This window comes from Mycteria americana, chromosome 1 (genome assembly GCF_035582795.1).
Source record: "Mycteria americana isolate JAX WOST 10 ecotype Jacksonville Zoo and Gardens chromosome 1, USCA_MyAme_1.0, whole genome shotgun sequence".
NCBI lineage: Eukaryota > Metazoa > Chordata > Aves > Ciconiiformes > Ciconiidae > Mycteria > Mycteria americana.
In genome coordinates, this window is record NC_134365.1 from 211297895 (window position 1) to 211319139 (window position 21245).

The 21245-nt window shown below is 38.1% G+C and overlaps 1 protein-coding gene across 2 annotated transcripts in view; it reads left to right on the forward strand.

The window, feature by feature from the left end:
- The window catches only part of SLC36A4 (solute carrier family 36 member 4), a 126767-nt gene extending 107572 nt beyond the window's left edge, over positions 1-19195 (forward strand). For both annotated transcript variants that reach the window (XM_075491103.1, XM_075491104.1), the window contains one exon: positions 15007-19195. In XM_075491103.1, coding sequence (XP_075347218.1) covers positions 15007-15314 — 308 coding nt within the window. In that variant the 3' untranslated portion in view covers positions 15315-19195. The remainder of the gene's footprint in view (positions 1-15006) is intronic.
- Positions 19196-21245: the final 2050 nt, after the last annotated feature.

Sequence of the window (21245 nt, forward strand, 5' to 3'; positions counted from 1 at the left end):
TTTCTTTTACTTATGTAGGAAAATCCTCTTAGTCCATTCTGATACAGTTTGATATTACTCTTCTCCTGTGAGTATTTTCATAATTCCTTTGTCTTGTTTCTTTCATGAGTTTTTCTTTAGAGGAAAACTAATGAGAGGAAATTCTTCCCCATCTGATCTATAAACAGCAGTATCATCTCTTCTAATTGACAAAACTTGTGGCAATTTTATGTTCTTAATAATTCACTTGTTTTCTAAATTGATTCTTATCCTGACAATTGGTGGATCAATATTCTAACTCCATGGTTATAATTGCATCCTTAAATCAATATTTACAAAGCTCTTGGCAAGGAAGAAACTGCTCCCTCAATCTAAGTTGATAGTAAAGCAGTGCTCCAACATCCACATCAATGTTTTGGGAACAAAAAACAGTATAAGATCTTTACTTACCCCACAAGGTTAATTTTGTTTAACAAAAGTACTCTAAATTTGAATATTACGTTATGAATATAGTGTGGTCCAGAGCTGACGATGAAGTCATTGCATCAATTTTTTTGACTGTAAAAAGTTAGGGGTTTGATGAATTTCAGATATACCATAATTCACTTTTTTGTGTTAGTTTACACTATTGTTAGTAATATGAAGATCATAGAGAACAACTGTACATAATAATTTCCACAAGAATATACCAATAAATTTTAATTAATGCAAGTATTTGTATCAAAGTATGGAGACGGTATTCCATACTTGGAAGATTTTTTTGTTGGCTTTATTAGTTGATCTAATTAAGATGCCTAATTTTGGGCTTATCAGAAGTAAGATAAATCTTAGCAAAGATGCGGCAATGAAATTTACTTATTGCTGTTAGGAAGTGACAAGTGTTAACAGTCATGCAAAATGGACATATTATTTGAGAGGTCTCAAATAAGAAAAAGTTGAATATATGATTGCTGGCAATTAAAATAGTTTTATGTAAAACTGATCTTGCCAACTAAATCCAATTTTTTTTATATGGGATTACCAGATTAAAAATAATTTATAAAGACACAGATGTAAATTTAGGTTTTCATCACACAAAATTATGGTAATTTATCATTGTAAAGTAACCATTTCAGATGAATTAAATAGTAATTATCTGATATCTCATAAAGATGCTGTCATTGAGGCCAGATACAGAATTCAGGCTATTTTTAAAGGGTATCTGGTGGAATCAATACTAGAAGTGACACCAGTTGGTGCTTTTGCCCATCCTCTGAAAATTAGAATTAAAGCTGATAGAATGTACAGACAATACAAAGAGCAACAAACAAATAATGAAGAATACATAGCACATAGGCATTTTGAATAGTGTCTTATACAGCTGTGGGAAGATGACATTCTAAGAAGAAAGGGGGGGATAATAATGTAATTAAATAGTTGAACCTGAGCTCAAAGTACCATGTTGTGTCTGAGGAAAGGACATAGTACTAATGGTTTTTAGGCAGCGGAGTGTCATATATTAATAACAATATACAACAAAAAAGATGATGGGAAGTATGCTTGACCAAAGAAGGATTAAAATGTTCGGCTACTGATCTATACCCAAGAAATAGTTAAGTGACTTCTGATAGTGGATAGAGCTTTAATCATCAAAACAGATAGCAAAGGTTACTTGTCTGGAAGTTGACATCACACAAATTCATATTAGAATACTGGAAAGCGCAAACTTCCAGTGGTGAGGGTACTCGGCCACCTATGGAGGTAGGATATCTTCTCGGTACGGACGGTATTCAGTTCTGTAAGGGACTCTCTTAAGTTTTAGGTGACCAAGTGGAGGCACATACACTTACAATGTTGTGTAAGTAGATGTGTAGTGTAATTTCATTTGCGTTGCATCTGTCAGTGAAATGTCAATGACTAACATGTAGCCTAGGACATCAGGGGACTCAGCTGGGGAATAGTTTTGGTCTTATACCTTTTGTATTTCATATTTTCTCTGACACTGGTTTAAAAAGAGGGCACGTGATACTTATTTCCCAGTCTGTTCTCTCGCCTGATGCTTGGCAGTGTCCTGGGAAATGGCTGGCAAGCTTGACTTCTCTGAGATGTGGTATTGTGCTGGACTCAGCACTACAGGAAAATATTAAGCACCATCAAAATAGATCTTTGTTTCAGGGTCTGGAAGGGGTATAAACAAGGAGATGATGAAATTCAGGATCCCAAAGAGACTCATGTGAGCAATGAGATTTTAGGTGCTCAGGTTAGTTACTGTGATAGCACCTGTGGATGTGTGTAGCAGAAAACCAGCTCCTTTTTTGGGCCTTGTCCCAGATGGCCAGGATTCCACAGAGCACGATGCTATCCCTTGGTATCACCGTCATATAGGTAGTGCTAACTGAAAGAGAAGCATGGTGGTTTTCAGGGACTGCCTGAATTGGCTCATGTTCTTCAGGGGGATGGGGTTTTCTCATAAAACCTTTTCTCCTGCAGTACTGAACCATGGTATTTTTTTCCTAAGTTCAAGGGAGAATGTTCTCTGAAAGCTATATCCAGCCCATGCTGAAAGAGGTAAATTGAAGCCAATGCTTGTGTTCCGTGTCTCCTTTTACACGTCCTTTTATGTTGACATTGAACTTAGGGGTAACAGAATAGTTTATATCATGAAAAAGAAAATCCTATTATCTTTAATTGTTTATTGTTTAATTATGCTGCTAAGTAAAACCTAATACCTAATTTAAATTAAAGTTTATTTAATGACTTTCATCTGAAATCTTACCTTTTTTAGACTTTTTTTTTTTTTTTTTTGAGAATGAAAGGGAGATTGAGTTTAAACATTAACAGTAACTGTTGGGGAAAAAAAAGTTGTTGTTTTTTTTCTCTGTGGAAAGTTAGATATTGATTATATAAAGAGCTGTAGGATAGACACCAGCACCATGCTTCCCACTCATCTCAGATGAGCTATAACTGGAAGCGTACTTACTTGACTTGCCAGGTTTCTGCATCTTTATTTGGAACACTACCAGCAGGCACCATTTTTCCTTTGGGTAACTGAAACTTTCAAGGATGTTGGCAGCAGTGGTTGTAATGCCTGCTAGTTAAAAAAAGGCATTATAGTACAGTAATATCTTGTGCTTGATGTTTAGTATGGCCTTTTATCCTGTGGGAGTCCATACTGCTTTATAAAGTATACTTACACAGAATTGTTTCACTGTCCACTTAAAAGCATTACCAAAGGATTGTGGTAGAGTTTGGTATGGGAAGAAAACCATCCCTAAAACAGAATGCAAAGCATTTGAGGATAGCCAGAAACCGGTGTCTGATCATGTAACATCAGCTCAGTTCCTTATTTACCATTTATCGTGTAGGCACACGGACAAGTAGGAGTAATGCTCTTTGATACCAGAGTTCCAGCATAAGTATTAAAGCTCTAACAGCTACTGCTATGATACTGAAGTTTATTATTTTCATATTGTTTTTGTCTGTCACTGTGAAAGTGCCTTACAAAGGAACTGACTATTATTGTTGCCATCTTGCAGATAAGGAAGCTGAGGCATGGGGAGGGGAAGTGATACGCCCAAAGCTACTAAAGAGACCAATGCGAGTGAAACAAGCTGAAAACAGGTTTCCTATGCACAGATTAAAAGCTTTATTTCTAAGGATACAGTGCCTTCCCTTTGCTTATGGAGAGAGATACAAAATTACAGGACCTACAATCCCAAACATTACAGCCATGGGGGATTTGTAAGCTGTTTGAGAGATCGTCTTCTTCTGGTACTTTTACAGCGTTGAAAATCACTTTCATTGACCATTTCTTTAGACCAGCTGCACTGCTTGTCTCCTGATGGACTTTGAAAATGTTAATTTTCCAGTCTGTAGTCCATCCAGATGCTTTCTGCTTCTTTGCTGTTTTTCCTTCTCAGATGTATGCTGGTTTGGTGCGCTGCAGTTTCTGAGCAACCTACGTCCTATGATGACACCTACGCAGATCCATCAAATCACTGGCTCTTACGAGTACTGTTTTTAACAGAAAATTTCTTGACGTGAAGACTGCCTGCTGTTTTCTGTTGACCGTTATAGGGCAGGAAACTAAACTGCTTCATTCATAAGTAAAAAGCTGATTTGAAATGTAACTTTAAGTTTGCTAAAATTGGGAACAGTAGAAAACAAGTTTATTTCAGAAAACTGCTTTCTCAGAAGTCATAATGAGACTTTGGCAGCTAGATGGTTTGTATTTTGATAACACACACAGGTTTTAAAATGTTTTCTTTTCTTTAGAAATGTCAAAATGGACCTGTGTTTTAAAAACCCTGCAGAAAATCTGAGAATTCCTCTGGCAAAATTCAGTGAATCAGCAATTTAGGGACCTTTAAAAAAACAAACAAACAAACCACAGCTTGAATAATCTTATGACTCAGGGGTAAAATTAAATTTTTGGCAAACTTCTTTGGGTGATGTAATTAACAGTATTATGTTTAGAAAAAAAAATTGAAAGGTAATTTTGTAGGTGAAAACTATAAACTCAGTGTTTGGGACACTCGAAGTGGGATTTAAACCTCAGCTCCTTGAGGAGAGCAGCGAACCTCAGCGCCTCTATTCCTGTGTAACCGCTGTAAGCATTAGGTTATTATTTTCCCTCTCCCATCAAGTTGAAAAGATGATGGTGAGCTCTTTGAAAATTATAGCTAAAGGATAGTATATAGCGGTCCAGGCTTATGATATGCAATCACGTATTTATGTTGGGTATTGATTTACTTGGGTCACAAAAAATTAAGAATGAATGCTAAGGAGGGTGACCCCTTCTCTTGGGCATGCATAGTGTACAGGGGGTGTTTCCAGACATCTGGCAAAGAGTGACCTGCGCAGTAAGCCCCAGCCTGCAGCGAGCACAGCTGAGTTGACTCTAGGAGAGGACGGTGCTTCAGACACACGCTGCGCCTGAATTTCCCTGTGCTGAGCTGTAGGCAGCTATGCATTTGGCAGTCAATTTTTCCTACATGATGAAGCGAGCTGCTCTCTCCAAACTTCATTTTGCGAGGTGAAATGCCAACAAATTAAGATTAAAAACATCTGCAGATGACTGCATTTTTTGATGGATTTGGACTGCAGGCCATAATTCAGTACTTAATCTGCCTAAGCCTGTCAACACAGGGAGCTGAACCTCAACTAGCTACTGCACGTGATTCTCTCTGGGAAGCCAAGGCACTTGGTAGCTTGTTTCTTCTGTATCATCAATCAACACAGCAGGCTTTAACTCGTGCCTGTGACGCCAACTGTTGCAAAGCATTATTTTGGAAATGCATTGGTCATCCCCCTGCAGTGTGATTGTTGTCTTTTTATGGGCATTGTTTTTTAATTTACTTTTGATATTTTGCAGTAAATTCACAAGTTATTTATTAGCATGTCAGTGATAATCTAGTACGTGCCATATGCAATGATCGTACCAAAAAACTCTGCATTTTCACAGCCCAAAATAAGCAGGCAAATTCAGATACTTAAATACTACATGAGGATCCAAGCATTTGCTTGTTATTAAAAATCTTTTAACATTGTGCGAAATCAGAGTGTGGCTTCCCATTTGAAAGTGGTTAAAATTTCTCTGGGGACTAAAGTATTTATTTTGTAAGATACTTAGCACTGCTATTATTTAAATAATATGAAGTATCATCTGAAGTTATAACTAAGCAAGAATCATTATCTCTCTAAGCCATTTTACTTAATAAATACCCCCCCCCGTTAAGTCACTGTTAAAATATAAATTTTAATCCAGCTTTGAATCATGATTAAAAAAATCAATGATTTAAATTAATTTGGACTTAAATATGATGTCAGCCCACTTTCAGCACTGTTATTTTGTGCTACAGGGATATTTTTGTGAGAAATTAGTATTGTAGTGAGTGCATTATCATTTTCTAGGCTTAAAGAACATCATTCATGTCATCATTTCAAGTGATCATTTCATGTTTTTATCAGTTACGGGAAGCTTTTACTTTCCCTACTAGCTGTAGGATTTTTACCAGCCTCCAGGTAGAGTATGACCCATTAACCACTATTCTTTTGTCCAATGAGGTTTTTACCCATCTGGTTTCCCTCCATCCAGATACAAGAATATTGTGGGAGACAGTGTCAAAGACCTTTCTAACATTGAGGTAAACAACATCTACTGATCTCCCCTCATCCATAAATCCAGTCATTGTATCAGAGAAGGCAATCAGGATGGTCAGGCATGATTTACCCTAGATAAATACATTTTCTGTTCCCGGTCACCTTTTTCTCCCTCTCGTGCCCAGAAATGTGCTCCAAGATGACTTGCTCCATGATTTTTCCAGGGACCAAAGTGAAGCTGACTTGCCTATATTTCCTTGGATTATTCTTTTGGCCTTTCTTGACGACATTTACTTTCCCCCAGTCACCAGGGATCTCCCCCAATTTCCATGACCTTTCAAAGACAATATAGGGTGGTGTTAGAAGGACATTGGCCAGTTCTCTTCAGCAGTCTTGGGTGCAACCCATCATGTCCTGTATACCTTTATGGTTTGAGTTTTCTCAGGTAATCCCTGATTCAATCCTCATCCACTGATGGTAGTTCTTCTCGTTGAGCTCTTTCACTAATCACAGGGGCTGGGAGACCGACTGAGGCAAAGGCAACACTGAGTACCTCAGCCTTGCCTGTGCATACTGTCACTAAATCCCACACCCCATTCAGCAGCAGACTCACACTCTCCTTCTTCAGCCTTTTATTACCAACGTGGTTGTGAAAGCTCTTCTTATTGCCCTTGGCATCCCTTGAATGTCTCGGCTTCAGTTGAGTTTCAGCTTCCCTGAGAAGATCCAGATATGTCCATGTGATGTTTCTAAATTTCTCCTTTGTATCTTGTCCCTGCTTCCATCTCCTGTATGCTGTCTTTTTAGAGTCATGAGTTCCCTCCTTAGGCAAGCTGGCCTCCTGATAAGTCTTCTTGTTTGGAAATGTGCAAATTAATGTGTTCCTGCTAATAGAAGCTGTAGCACGTACAACACCCCCAAACACAGGTTAGAGATTCTTAGCTCAGAAGTTTTATTACACTTATCCAAACAGAATCTCCTTGTTCTGTAGTTTATTTAATACTTGGGGGGAGGAGGGAGAGCTACCTTAATCTGTTATTTAATAGATTTTTTTAGTCCGTAGATGGTAATTAGGGAAGAGAATTTATCTGGCACAGCCATTATGCTTTTTGGCATCCTGGTGGATTCTATTTTGACAAAAGGATTCCACAGTAACATAAATATTTTTTGTTGTCTTAATCAGCTGTTCCTTTAATAATCTTTAATAAAGAAATGTAAAATTTGATTATTAAATAGGACAAGAAGCCTGCAGGATAAAAATAAGTAATTTTAACTATTCTTAAAGGTGTCTTTGGCAATGTTTCTCCTTCATATGTACATGTTTAGTATTTATGGAGCTAAGTACAGTAGCTTAAGATTAAAGGTAAGAATGTTCAATTTAATCTTAATTACATTATTTTTTGCTCACTTTATGTAGTAATCAAAAGGTATATAATGAAATTTTTATTTCAAGGTTGAGGGCAAGACAAACTTTTTTTATATAAAATTATTTTAACTTATTATTGCCTGGGTCTTGCTTTTGTTATGAGACAGCAAAGTAGCCATGGATCACTGCCTACTTTCCTGTGACATAGCTTGATATACATAGTGCATCCTACAAGAGACAGGCTGGGGACTATGGAGTAATGACGGTGACTGGCGGGAAATACGACTTTCCAGCAGCATCGGAAGCAGCATGACTGGCTCTTCAAGGCTTCACCGCAGCTCTCAACTCTTTTCTTCACCTCTGCTCCCCGTAGCAAAAACAGTCTTGTCCTTGGATGAGCAAATGCTAATTTTTGCTTTTGCTGTTGGGAGCCCTTCAGCTGTCTCAGAGTCACAAGTTATTTTAAGAGACTGAGACAAAGAGGACAGAAGTTTAATTGCAGGCTCATTTCTGGTGGGGCCATAGAATCAGATGTCTGAAGGAGAGTGATTGGCAATGGGAACCATGTCAGTACCATAATGGTATAGGATCATCCATTTAGAGCTCCATATTAATGAGTTCTGCTGCATGCTTTACATTCATTTGTTGAATCTAGCTGCATATAGCAGTTGTTTACATTATTTCACTGAAGTATGTCTAAAAAGATTTGTATGATAAAGTATGGGTAGCAAAAGTCTAAATTTACTGCAGAGACAAATTAATAAATACAATGTTTCAAACGTAGCAGTCTAACCAGATGTCATTTGTGAACCCATGGTTTGCAGTTAATTAAATGGTGAAATACGTTTGCACATAATCCAGCGTGTGCTGCGCCAAGCACCTGTGCTTGCTGGTTTTATGAAGATCACTTGGTGTTACAGCTCCGGGCAACCTGTGGCACGAGGAGCTTCCTTGGTGTCTCGCCGCCTGGTTTGCTTTATATGTTGCCGTCCAAGAGGGATGCTTAGTAAAAAGACATTAATTCTGAAGACCTGATGAGGGGTAGACAGAACAGGGTGAGGAGGCCGAGCAGTTTATTAACTACCGCTTTGACCTTTGACTAGGAGTGAGCAAGTCACTCTGGGTGGTCCTGAGGAGGTGCACAGGGGGAAGAATTGCCTTAGAGCTGTGTCACTGCTACTCCGTCCCTGTCCCTGTGAATCTATACCTGCTCACACAGCCTCCTCCTGCATGAGATTGTTGTGACACCAAATTCTGCTTAAAATGGGTGCAGATCCTGGAAACTGAAGTCTGAACGTATTACACGACCTGAATTTTGGGGCTGTATAATGCACAGACAACTAGCTGGGAGAGATTTTATTAGTGGAGCATGGAGGGAACGCTGTTCTGGAGAGGGGCTCTCGTACCAGTGGTATGTGCCTGTCCTAGCTTGGGTGTAGGTATTTTAGGTAATCTGGTAAAAAAACTGTGGACTCGATGCCTCTGTTAAGTCGCTGTTTGGTCTGATAGAATTCTTTATGCTTCTTTCTGCAGAAGGAATAAAAAGAATATAAATAGAAAACCTTTTGTAAACAGCTTTGAAATCTCTGATGCAAAGTGCTGTAATAAATGAATTTACTTACACATCCTTGAGAAACTGATGTGGAGGGCTCTGGGGAAGGGTTGGATCCACCCATTCCCTGTACAGGTTATTAGGGCTCTGCTGTGTGTCGGGACAGTGTCCTTGGTTACTTCTCATTGTGAAGGGTAAGGTTATTTAAACCATCTTGTCCTGTATGAGTCTAGTCTTTCCTACTGACACAGGACAAAGCCATCATAAACAGTGAGCTGTAGTGTGAGGGCAAATGATGTGAAGTACTTTCTATCTCTGCATACTGTATATTGGAGGCAGATAATGATGAAAGAGTTTTTCATTCCAAAGGGAATAAAGCCAAACCATATGATGTGTGTGGTTGTCGTGCGTGCAAGCTGTATCTCTTTTTCTCTCCAGTGTGAAAGTAGAATTTGTCACCTTGTAGTATAACTGCAATTTATCTTCTGCTTTGTTCCTTTTTCTGTTTGGTTTTGGTTTTGAGATTGAGCTGGTATTTAAAAGCACACTTTTTAAGAAATTGGGTTAAGAAAATTATTTTTGGCGAAGACTGAATCTAAATAATTGTTGAAGAAATTATCTTCTGTATGTATCTTACAGTCTTTTGATGTCTCAAAGAACAGCTAAAACAAACACCACCTCAAACCCTATGTTAGTTAGCATTGTTAGCCAGAAAAAATAATTTTCTAATTCAGTTATGTAATATCAGGATCTTTATCTAAAATCCTTTTTTCTAAACTGCATCCATCAATATGTAGATTTTTCTACCTGTGTGCAAAGCTCTGTCAGTTATTTGCAAATGCTCTTAAGTGATTATTTGCATTAGCTTATCTTGAGGTTAATAACAGGTTTCTACTTGGTCTTGTATTCCTTTGTACATACGTATCAAAACATAGCTTAGTTTCCATTCTGGAACTCTCAGGGAAGGCATTACTTTCTGTTATTTATTTAAATGAACCACTTTTTCTTGAAATACTAAGTTCTGTTAGATTTTGTCATTTATTTTTAAAATGTGAATTGTTTTAATTGTGACATAGGATGTTACTGTTTTATAAGAGAGGCATAAATGATTTCTTGTGGTTCTCTAAATAAGTCTGCGGTGTCCAGCTGATGTCCAAGGGGTAGCACACACTGTTTTGCCTGCCTTCAAGTCAAGGTGGAAGATATAACTCGTGTAACAGAGCATGGAAGTGCCTTTGCACGGAAAACACAACACAGAGCCCCTGATCAAATGGCCACTTGAGATGATGTAGGTACCCTGACTGCCTAGTTGTCCAGCCTGCACACGTAAACTCCTCGCAGCCAAACCTGCTAAGCTTTCTGGGGTAGTCTGTAGCAGAGAAACGGTTTTCTATTCTCTTAGCAGGTAAAGGAAAAAAACTTGGGCAATGTGGAGGAGAGTGTTGCAGAAAAGGAGGAGTGAGTTGGAAGAAAATATGAAGGTGCTGCATTATGGAAGGGGATCCAGGAAACAGTGCAGTAAGATGAAGGGAAGAAGAGGATGCTAGTTTGACTGGCTGAGCACTAAGGAAAGTAAGGAAAGATGGACAGATTGCATAGCCTGGGATATTGGAATAGGAAGGAGGATTCAGGCTGATATTTTGAAGTGCTATTTTGCCTACAGCCAGAATTCTTTGGCAAACATTTAACTGTAGGCATTTTTTCTTCCTGGAATGGACTCTTTCTTTGCCGTACCATAGGCATCTGTCTGTTAAAAATACAGTTTTGTTTTGTGCTTTTGGAAAGTTGCATGTATGTCAAACACACATCTTTAATACGTCAATGCTCCAGTCTTCTGATGTGATCCTGGAAAAGTGGTACAAATAGAGAGTAAGTTTGGGGTGTGCTGACTTCCTGCAGAACAGGGACCTCTTCAGCACTGTCACTGCCTTTGAAGAAACCTGGCTGTATATTGCTTGAGACAATTATTTTGCTCTTCAACTGTGTGAAGGTACCACTCCCTAGTAATAGCCAACATTTCTCATACTTAAGAAGCCCTCAGTCTTTTTGACCATATAGATTTATAAAATCTGCTGTTACAACCATTTGTTTGGGCCATACTACTCATCTGGTAATGTATGTATTACTTCTTTTCTTCAGATGCACATGTATAAATACTGCTGACCTGGTTTTTGTCAGAATTATGTTTGAATACTTAGATAAAATTTAAAATCTGGTACTACCTGAAAAGTAATTTTTTTAAATGATTTTAGTAAAGAAATATTAAACAGCATTATTTTGGGGCTAAAGGAAAATTTAGTAGAAATTATCAATATTATTAGCCTTTTAAATTTCAAAATTGCTTTCTGGCATCCTATAAGATGCTTATAAGTAAATTAAGTCCTACTAGAAACATGGAAAAAAGGCTTTTTAAGTGAGCTGTATCATTAAAATCTCCTGATGAAGTCATAATATGTTTTGCTTTTGACTTGTGTATGGACAGGACCAAAATTATAATTCAATCTTTACTTAGATCAATAGATCCTAATTACAGCAGTGCCCATCTTGCTTAAGGATTTAGCATTGCATGTGCATTACTTTTTGATAGAAATAATGTTGCTCAATATTTGATTACTAGAGGAACTATTGGAATATAGTAATCACATATTTGACTTCATCTGCAGCTAGAATGCACTTAGGTTGGGTAGTAATAAAGAGATGGCAAAACCTTTTTTTTTCCCCAGTGGTCTCATTGAGATTACCTCAGCAAGCAAGTCTGGCTAGTAATGTCCTGATTCTGTAACAAGGAGAGAAAGTTGTAAAAGAAGCAGCACTATTATATAAACAGAGTAAAATTAAGGGTATCTTTCCACTGGGATGGTATGTCCCTTAAGAAGTTAGAAACATTCTACTATATTGTTCCTTTCCCAACAAAGCCCCAACAGACAGAAATGGGTGACTGCATGGCTGAGACAGGCTGGAGAATCCGTTATTACTGGGTTTTGAGATTAGACTGCAGAGTTAAGCTGGAATTAATATGTTGCAGTCTCTCGTTATCTCTGCAGGATGCTTTGTTCATATAGCTCTTGCTGTTCTATTCAAGCCTGAAGACAATTTAACTGTTGGCCAAAAATAAGTGTCATATTAATATCGTAGGACTTACTTCTTCTGTTGAGATTCCCAGAGCTTCCAAACCAGAAAGTTTCATGACTGTTGATAAAGGTTCAGAATTTCTTCTTGATGTTGTATTTTTAAAACCTACGCATGGCTGGAAAAATTAGGCTCCCTACCTGTAGGAATGCCCTTTGTTTACTTCTCCTGGAAACTGAGCCCCTTTCTTAACTCTTGCGGACATTCTTTGGTAGGTAATAAACATGAGCTGTATTTCTCTTGGATTGCTAGAGAATGAATAAGGCCCTAATTAAAACCTTGAAACACATTTCCAAACTTCCTCCCACAGCAATATCCAGATTCATACAAATTTGTGTGAGCCAGACAAATGTTTGACGAGATCCAAACCAACACACAGCATTTTGCTTTTCTGTAACCTGAAGCAATTATAAACTGGAGCTATTTTTTGCCAGTTAAAAAAGTATGAAAAATATTCTCCTTATTTGTACTAAAGCAGAACTTTTCAAACAAAACTATGAACTATAAATTAATGAGTACCTTCTAAATTCTGGATGCATGTAGAATTGAAAGAGGTCTATTACAGAAGTTGAAAATGTATATTTAATGAATACACCCACTACATCTATTAAACTGGCAAGTTAATAAATGTGCAGCCCTCTCTTTTGCTTCAGAAGAACACATTCAATATATTCATTAGCTGAGAGTTTTACCAGTCATTGCAAATATACTTCATCTGCACTTTGCAATTACTTATGAACATTGCTGTGCAAGTATGTAACCAACATTGCTGTGCAAGTATCAAGCAAGCTTGCCACTCAGGCTGGCCTGAGGCTCATCCTATATTGTTTGGGCACTCATGGTGCCTACTTTTATGGCTTGAGTGGAGTTACGGCCACAAAAGTTATAGAGATAGGTACTTTGTGACTTTTATTAACTTTACCATAATTCCTTTCTCATTCCATTCAGCTTTGTCCTAGATAATGCATAAGAATGTGGCATTTCTAGTCTTTAAATGTTATGTTCATGCAATGGAAGAAACAGTTTGGCATTGAGTAGGTCCATCTTATCAGTAGGATAAAAGACTTGGCTTATCTATTTTTGAGTGTCAGGGTGTCCTGAAGGACACCTCTGTCTCTGCCTAAGCTTCCTTTGGCCACATGGTGCCTCTCATATCTCTGTAGAATCACAAAGTGTTAAACTATAGTCGTGACAAGCAAGAACAAGTTAATTGCTTTTTCTTGGCAGATGTGTACATGATATGCTTCTTTCAAATAGGATGGGCTGGAGAGTCCTTTATCCTTCTGTGGGCTTATGCTTTCAGTCTTACCTCCTTTTTACACGAGATGTCTGTAGTTAGAGGTTTTATTGAAATGTGTAGTGAATGGTTACCTGGTAGCAGCAGATAACTGTTGTGTTCTGCAAGTGAATTGTGAGTGTATTTGCCAATGCAGATTTCCTCAATTTATATATTCTCAATGGAGAAGATCAGCACTAACATAACTTGAGTATGTTGCCTTTCATAATCAGATGTTGTCAGAATCCGAGGCAGCTGGTGGCATTCAGCCCACAGCAAAGATGCTCTGCAAACAGAAAGCTCATCTTGAGAAATTATAAAGCTGATACGCACCTTCTGGTTTTCATCCTCACGTGTTATGTGAGAATTTCCTTCCTGCTTGTTCCATTTGTTTATTGCCATAAGCATTGTTTACATAATATTTGGTTGGTGGAGAAGTTGCTCTAAAACCAAACATGCTTTTATTATGGCTTAAGAGTTAAGAAGGGAGGTATGGAAGAACCAAAACATACTATGTGGTATTTTTGATTTGCTGGTGGCTTTTACACCAGTTTTCCCCATTCCCTTTCTTTCTGCTTGCTTCCTTGTCCTGATGAGAAGTGATAGAAAATGGCAAGCAGGCAGATGCTGTGGATGTTTACGACAACGTCTGACAGCTAGAAGGCGATATATTCACGGAAGGGAAAAAAGACAGACATTTCCACCACATACAGGGGATCATATAGAGAACTGTGCTCAGCTGGCCTTTGAAAGCTATTTTCTAATACAGGACTGAAAACATTACATGACAACTGGTGTATCTGAGTTAATACTAGGGTACCTTGCCTAGGCTTGCCAGCCAAAGGGGTTAAAACCAGAAGCAGTTCTGGTTCAATATGATGGATTCTGCTTCTATGAATGGTGTAGTTTCAGGAGGTGAGACCAGCCATGCCGTGCTAAAAAGCTTAGTGGGCCTTGTGTTCAGACTTCTCTCTTGGCAGAGCTAAGTTCTTGTTTAGTTAACTGGGCAACTATTATAGTGGCATTTTACAAATTGTATAGACCAAGATTTTTCAAGAGGCAAGTTTGTAAGTAAAAGTGACTTAAATGATTGTGAGACTGCCAAGTGGCCAGTGGTTTTGGTTCATTTTGAATAATTTTATGTCACTTTTAGATTATTAGTAATATATAGTAAATAATAGTAATATATTTTTGCTCACTGTCTCCTGGGCAGCACGCAACAGCCCCTTCCCCTGCTCTTCCTGAACTTTATTCTTTCGTCTTAAAAACCCAGCAACAACCAAAGAAGTAAAACATCTCCATACAATTTCATATTTCTCATTTCTCTGTGATTTGCAGGCCAAATTTATTTACACTGTAAGTACAAGAAAGCTTTAAGTTGAAGCTCTGCCAACTCCTGCAGAAATTCAGAATTGAAACTGAGTATCTCACATGAGCATGAAGATGTATCTTACTCACAAATACATGCATTAATCTATATATTGTACACTGCTTCTAGCTGGAAAAATAGTGAATGGTAGAACTTTTTAAAAAGCATGAACCACTAGGTTATGTGTTTGTCACAGTTTTGTTTTTCATGAGGATGTTGACTCTGAAGCCACTGTTACTATTCTTGTGTTTTAGGTGCTGTAGCCGTTTTGATCCCTCGCCTAGACCTGGTGATTTCTTTTGTCGGAGCCGTCAGCAGCAGCACTCTGGCACTGATTCTGCCGCCTCTGGTTGAAATCCTCACTTTCTACAACGAAAACTTAAGTTTATGGGCGATATTTAAAGACATTTTTATAGCTGTCATTGGAGTTGTTGGATTTTTAACAGGGACGTATGTGACGGTTGAAGAAATCATTTATCCTGCATCCACAGTTTTAGCTAATGCAACAGAGAGCATCTCTGCGGATTTAAATGCTACAAACTTGGTGGTTGGTTTGAAGTAATAACCAGGCACTGTGAACTATTTTGTTCCTTAACAAGAAATCCTAGATGGATGGCAGACCCACGTGTGGGACAAATTCCATTTCCAAATGAATTTTTGAAAAATAGCATGCAGCCCTTTCTCACTCTGTTGTTTGTTCTGTCCTTCATTCCTTCCCATCTGCTCTCTGAATTAACCCCTTTGCTCTCAACCTCTGCTCATCTAGTGAAAAACTGAATTGATGTCAGGATTTAAAATATATACATGAATATAGGAAGGAAATACGATTTTAGGTTATTTGCAAGAAAAAAAGAAGAATTTTTCCAAGGAAGTCAAGATGCCTTCCTCAGAAAAGGTAGAAGTCAATCCATTCATCATATCTAGGCACCAAGTCTAGGCACTACTGTTTTCACTCCAGCTCTGTTGTAAGGGTTGGAGTGGGAGCTCAGTGATGCATAGACCTTCTCTTGGCTGTCTCTGATGGGGTGAATTGCACCCTGGTGAACCAGAGACACTATAGTTTTAGAAAAGAGCAGCTGTGTTTTTCATTTCCATTCTGGGGACTTAATGTTTGCTGTGGAAGAGTTTTTGGGTAGTTGCAGTTGCCTGGCTCTGGTTCCTGGGAGTCAGTATGTCTGGAATTAGAGTGCACTGTGCAGAATGACTGTGACACTTGTTCAGTCTTTTCACGTTGGCTCCAAGGGGAGTTTTTCAAGCGATTGGAAGGACCAAGCCCTCCCTGGTTAGTATAGCAGACCACTGCTGGTGGTTGGTTACATGGCAGTAAGCATAAAGGCTTTTTTTTTTTCATGCCGACTGTCTTAACATTTAAGCTGAAGAATGGACAAGACTGTAAGGTAAGGTTTAGAAGTAAAGGCTGGATCTTTTATTAGACCAAAAGATAGCCAGTTAGGAGTGTTCTTGCCATCTTACATGATCTGTTACTCTATGTTCCTGTACGATGAGCTGTTCAGCATGGCCAGACCCCTGCTCCAGGGAAATGGCAACTGTGATGCTCAGTAGAGCCACAGAGGTCTGACTGTCCAGAGCAGCTTAAAGATTCATGATGTTAATTTGTGTATGAGAAAGGAAAGGATGAGACAGTACTGTCTAGAATGGAGCTTGTGCCATACTTTCACACGTATAAGCTGTGGGTTATTTGTGAAAGAACTTGTGATTCCACCGCTCTGTGAGCTGGGGGGCACCAGGGATGTCTGCTTTGAAGCCCTTTGTCCCTACAGTGCACCACCTGCCTGCAGGTTGTCTGAAGATGTGGGTCGTCTCAGGACTTGCTTTTAACTATTGGTACTTTGTAGAGAGGTACAGCTTATATGAGACGTAGGGTATACATGTGAAAACATGATATTTTTTTAGAATGTAATTATATATCCCTTTTGGATTTTGAACGGAAAGTTACAGGATGTTGTTTATCAGAGCAATATTACTTTCTTTAAGAATGCAAAAACATTCAACACCACAAATGATAAATAGTTTATTTTTGTACATTTTGGTAACTGCTGTCCTCACCCATTTTTTACACCATTTCTTTGTCCTTGATTTCAGCTATACAAATGTATGAAATGCTGTATTTTTTTTACCTATTGCTGGAAGTCTGTAGACTGCCTATCTACATTTCTGTTGGAACATATAATAATTATTTTTGCATTCTTATGTTCTGCCTTAAATAGAATCTAACATGCCCTTTACTGATTTTTGCTTCTTTTGTCCATTTTGGAAGAAAAAAAAGAACAAGTTAAGTTGGTAATTGGGTAGAAATGAGTTTTGTTCAGCAAGCCTGCATGCTGAGTCCCCAGCTGGAATCCTGATCTTCAGGGTTCGTATTTGACTTTCTGGCTCACACTTCATAGATGACTTTCACTCCAAATGCCAAAGCTGTATTTTTGGTCTTGTTTTCTAAAAACACTCTATATTTTGTACAATAATAGAACTGTATTTATCATACTCATTCCTGTTATGAAGAAACTCCTTTTTCTAAGGGATATTTTTAATTATAACATTCCCTCAAGAAATATGGTATGCCAAAACCTCTCTACTGTTTTCATACAAATTAAGATATAAATATATGTAATATTTTGCTTGCTTTCAGTATATTCCTCAGAAATCTACCATTTGGTAATTTACCATTTGGCATTACAGTCCTAAAACAATATAGTGCTAGGTATATCTATATTTGTATTTTCTCTTCAGAATATTTCCCCAGTCATCGACCATGTGGTGACTGTATTGGAGCACTTTCATCTCCATGTTGATGAGGGCATTTCTGATAGGCATTTGTTACAGCATGTAGTTCAAACTGCATGTATTTGTTCAAGCAATAGTTCTGAGCAATGCTCTTGTTTTCATTTTATTGTGGACAAAGTTAAATACTTGGCAGACACTTTAAAGGGACGAGTCTCTGCAGGTGTGATACTATAGAATTCACCTTTCGTATGCAATTGCCACAGAGGAGCAAACACAGGTAGTTAGCAGAGAGGCAAAGGTAACTTCAGCTTTTTGTCTTAAAGGTTTTTTAGTCTTTGAGCTGTTTAAAAAGACATTGAATCTAAGTGCTTCCATCTGTTTCATAATGAATCTGTTGTTTACCTAAACCATACACTACACACTGTTAGAACATATTTCTGTGCAGCATATTTTACTTGACATTAAATACTTCCACATGGAACATTTTTAGTAGGACTGATAGGATTTAAATGAAAATTGTTTTTCCTGTTAGTTTCACATTTTTCTACCGATGTGTGTTTGGAGAATAAAGGACTGTCAAGTCCATTCATATCATCTCTTCTGCATTGATTGTGTCCTAGTGAGCAACTCTGAGAAGGTGCTTCTGCCAGGGTGCAGAAGGACTTGACCAGTACGGAGTCTGGTGGTGATTTTTGGCTGGTGCAAGTGAATACTGACATGGTACTATCAGTGAAGATTTGCTGAGCTGGGAGCCTAGAACCTGAATAGGTGGCCTTGGTACCCAGGTGAACGCAGCATATCTTTTTGAAAGTCAGGCAATTTGTTTAGAAGGTTGATAGGTTTGAGGAATCTAATCTTACCCATCAAAGTTTGGGTAACCTGGCCCAAATACAAACCCTTACGCACCTTACTGCTGTGTCTGACCGGGGAGCAGCCTGTCAAGGAGCAGATTTTCAGACCGACGTATTGCCGCTGACTGACCACGTGTGAAGTACTGTGTTTAGGCAGTGGGCCAGTGTTGCCATGTCTAACAATGTTGTATCTTTTGAATCTTTAAAATGTTTATTAATATATTTTGCACAATGTCGATTTTATCCTACAGTGTAGGATTTCTGTTGTTTTAACATTCATACAGTGCATTTCTGTGGCCTGCTCTTTCAAATAGAGAGAGTCAGGAATCAGAGCATCTTGCTTTGCATAAGACTAAAATGTCACGTAGTGAAAAACTACTAAGTCTGAATAATAAGAGTGTTCCTGTGAAACATTGCCAAAGATTTAAAAGATAGGAAATTCTGACAGAAACCTCTTCTGAATAATAAGAGTGTTCATTCAGCTTTTAAAGTACTGTAATATAAATTGCAAGTTAAGATGCAGGGAGTGAAACTGAGAGATTTAATAGGTATGGTTTACATTAATATATATTTAAGATGGAAATGTACTTAGCAAAAGCTAAATTAAACTGAAAAATGTATGTGATTGGCTTATGTTCCTGACAAGGAACAGAAAGCTATTGTATTTATATACTGTACATGCACTTATATTTTACAGTATAATATTGTTAACAGTTTTAATGTAATTTAATCATTAGCTGCACTATAAGTAACGATCATTTTCTTGTCTGTAACTGTTCATCCTGAAATATTAGGCAAGTAAGAGGGTGGGTTTGCCTAATGTTCTGTAACTTAAATCTTCTGTGTCAATAAAGACTACAATAATATTATCCTGCTAGCTCACTGTTTCCTGCCTGTCACCACGACTACATCACTAGAAGAAACAGCTGTCTTAATTTGTCTACCTTTGTTTTTCTGTTGAAGTTATCCAAGGAATGGCAAGTGAGTGACTTGAGACTGTCAGGCAAGCTCAAGAACTGACTTTTCATTGATAATGAATCTCACTTCAAAGTCACATAGGCACTTCTGAAAAATCTCACCTCCACTCCAAGTTTTTTCATGAGGGCATGCTTGAAGTTAGGCTTCTGCATCTTTTTAGAGGTGCTTTAGTAAATGAGCAAATTTCTAAATGTACAAAGGCAGCCAGGAATTCCCACCGAAATTCCAGTTCCCATTTGGAAAACTGCAAAGAAAAAGCCAGACTTTTTAAAATTGGACAAGCCCTTACATACTTGGTATGGACTTGGCCTTAACTTGAAGTATGGAGCATTGGATAATTAGGTATGGAAGGAATTGATATTAAAGTTCTGTACTTTCTATCTAAATTTGAAATTACTGGTTGGAAACAAAAGTGGCAGCATAAGCTTTCATGTTCTCACAAATTATCAGATACCAATTTCGCAGAAGTACTTGTATTCCCATTTTAATACAAGGCCCATTGAAGATGTGCTCAGTGAGGCATCCAGAAACACCCAACCCATTATAGATTTGCCTGTATAAATACAATTTAGACAGAAGTAGTATACAAATGTCCTTGAGGGTGATCCACCAAAAAACCTGTTTTGTAAATAAGAAACCTAGAATGGTCTGAAAGTCCCCTACCACCAGCAGAGAGACTAGCTGTTTGACTGGAAAGATGGATTTCGGCAGCATTCCTACTTCTGAGAGGAATTCTTCTTATGAGTATTCCTACTCATATGAGTATTCCTACTCATAAATTTTATGAGTGCTTTAAATCTGTTTATTTCTTTTAAAAATTGGCCCTAGGTGGCTAGTTATTGGGAACACTAGATATCATTATTCTCCTCTAATATGTGGAGAAGAAGTAATTTCTAAAAGGTTAGACAGAAATGCACATTATAGCCAACACTTCACATTTTAGATTATTTTGTATATCTTAGATGTCTGTGAGACAGAACTACTATTTCACAAGTGTAAAACACAAAATGAATGCAAGAATGTAGTTTTCCTTTTTCAAATACTCATATTTATTAGGCTGAAAATGAACACTTATAAATTGTAGCATGTGGGAGGGAAATTAATTTCCAAGATATGAAAAGCCTGTGTGAGAGATTTGGGTGCATGTGAATCAGAATGTGAAGCAGCAATCAGAAACGAGTAAGATCGTTTAATAATTTTCATCCCTCTCCAATTTCAATCCCTGATCTTGCAATGAGCTTGATGCATATAGACAAAATAGTGAACTGTTGTTGAACTGGACTTAAGAAGTATCAATACAAATATTCAGGCATAGAATATGTTGCCCACACATAAGCACATCTTGTCATTTTAGTCACTGTGGGATATCTTGCATGACATGGACTTGCTGTTGTCCAAGAAAGGCTTGGGCCTCCTGTAGATCCTGTGTCATACTGACCTCTTCTGTAATTACAGATGTCTTAGATACCAAAGGGCATTTCAAACAGCAATAGACAGCTGTGGTCAGGCACCTGAGTCATGGTCTTAGAAAATACCAGTATGAACTTTTAGAAAGAATCTAGGACTCAAGTAAGTTGGTTAAATGCAGGTATTGGTGCCATTTGAGATGTATGAGAGCATCAGACATCCATCTGCAGTTTGTAGATGTGACAAAAGACCTGAGCCCTTCCTGATCACCAGTGGGAGACAAGGCAAGGTACACTAGAGCTTCCCAAAGGGCAGTGCATGTCTCTGCTTGGCAGCTGGAGTGAGTCCCTGGACAGCGTAGGTAATGGAGCTTAGAGTAATTTAGCTGAGCAGCTGCTATGGGGGAATTAATTTGTCTAAATATAGTGCCTGGTGCCATCTTCAGGTGTTACTCCAGAAAAGCACAGGTTTCCCATGAGTCCTATCTTTGGTCATATCTGTGCACCTCCATGCAG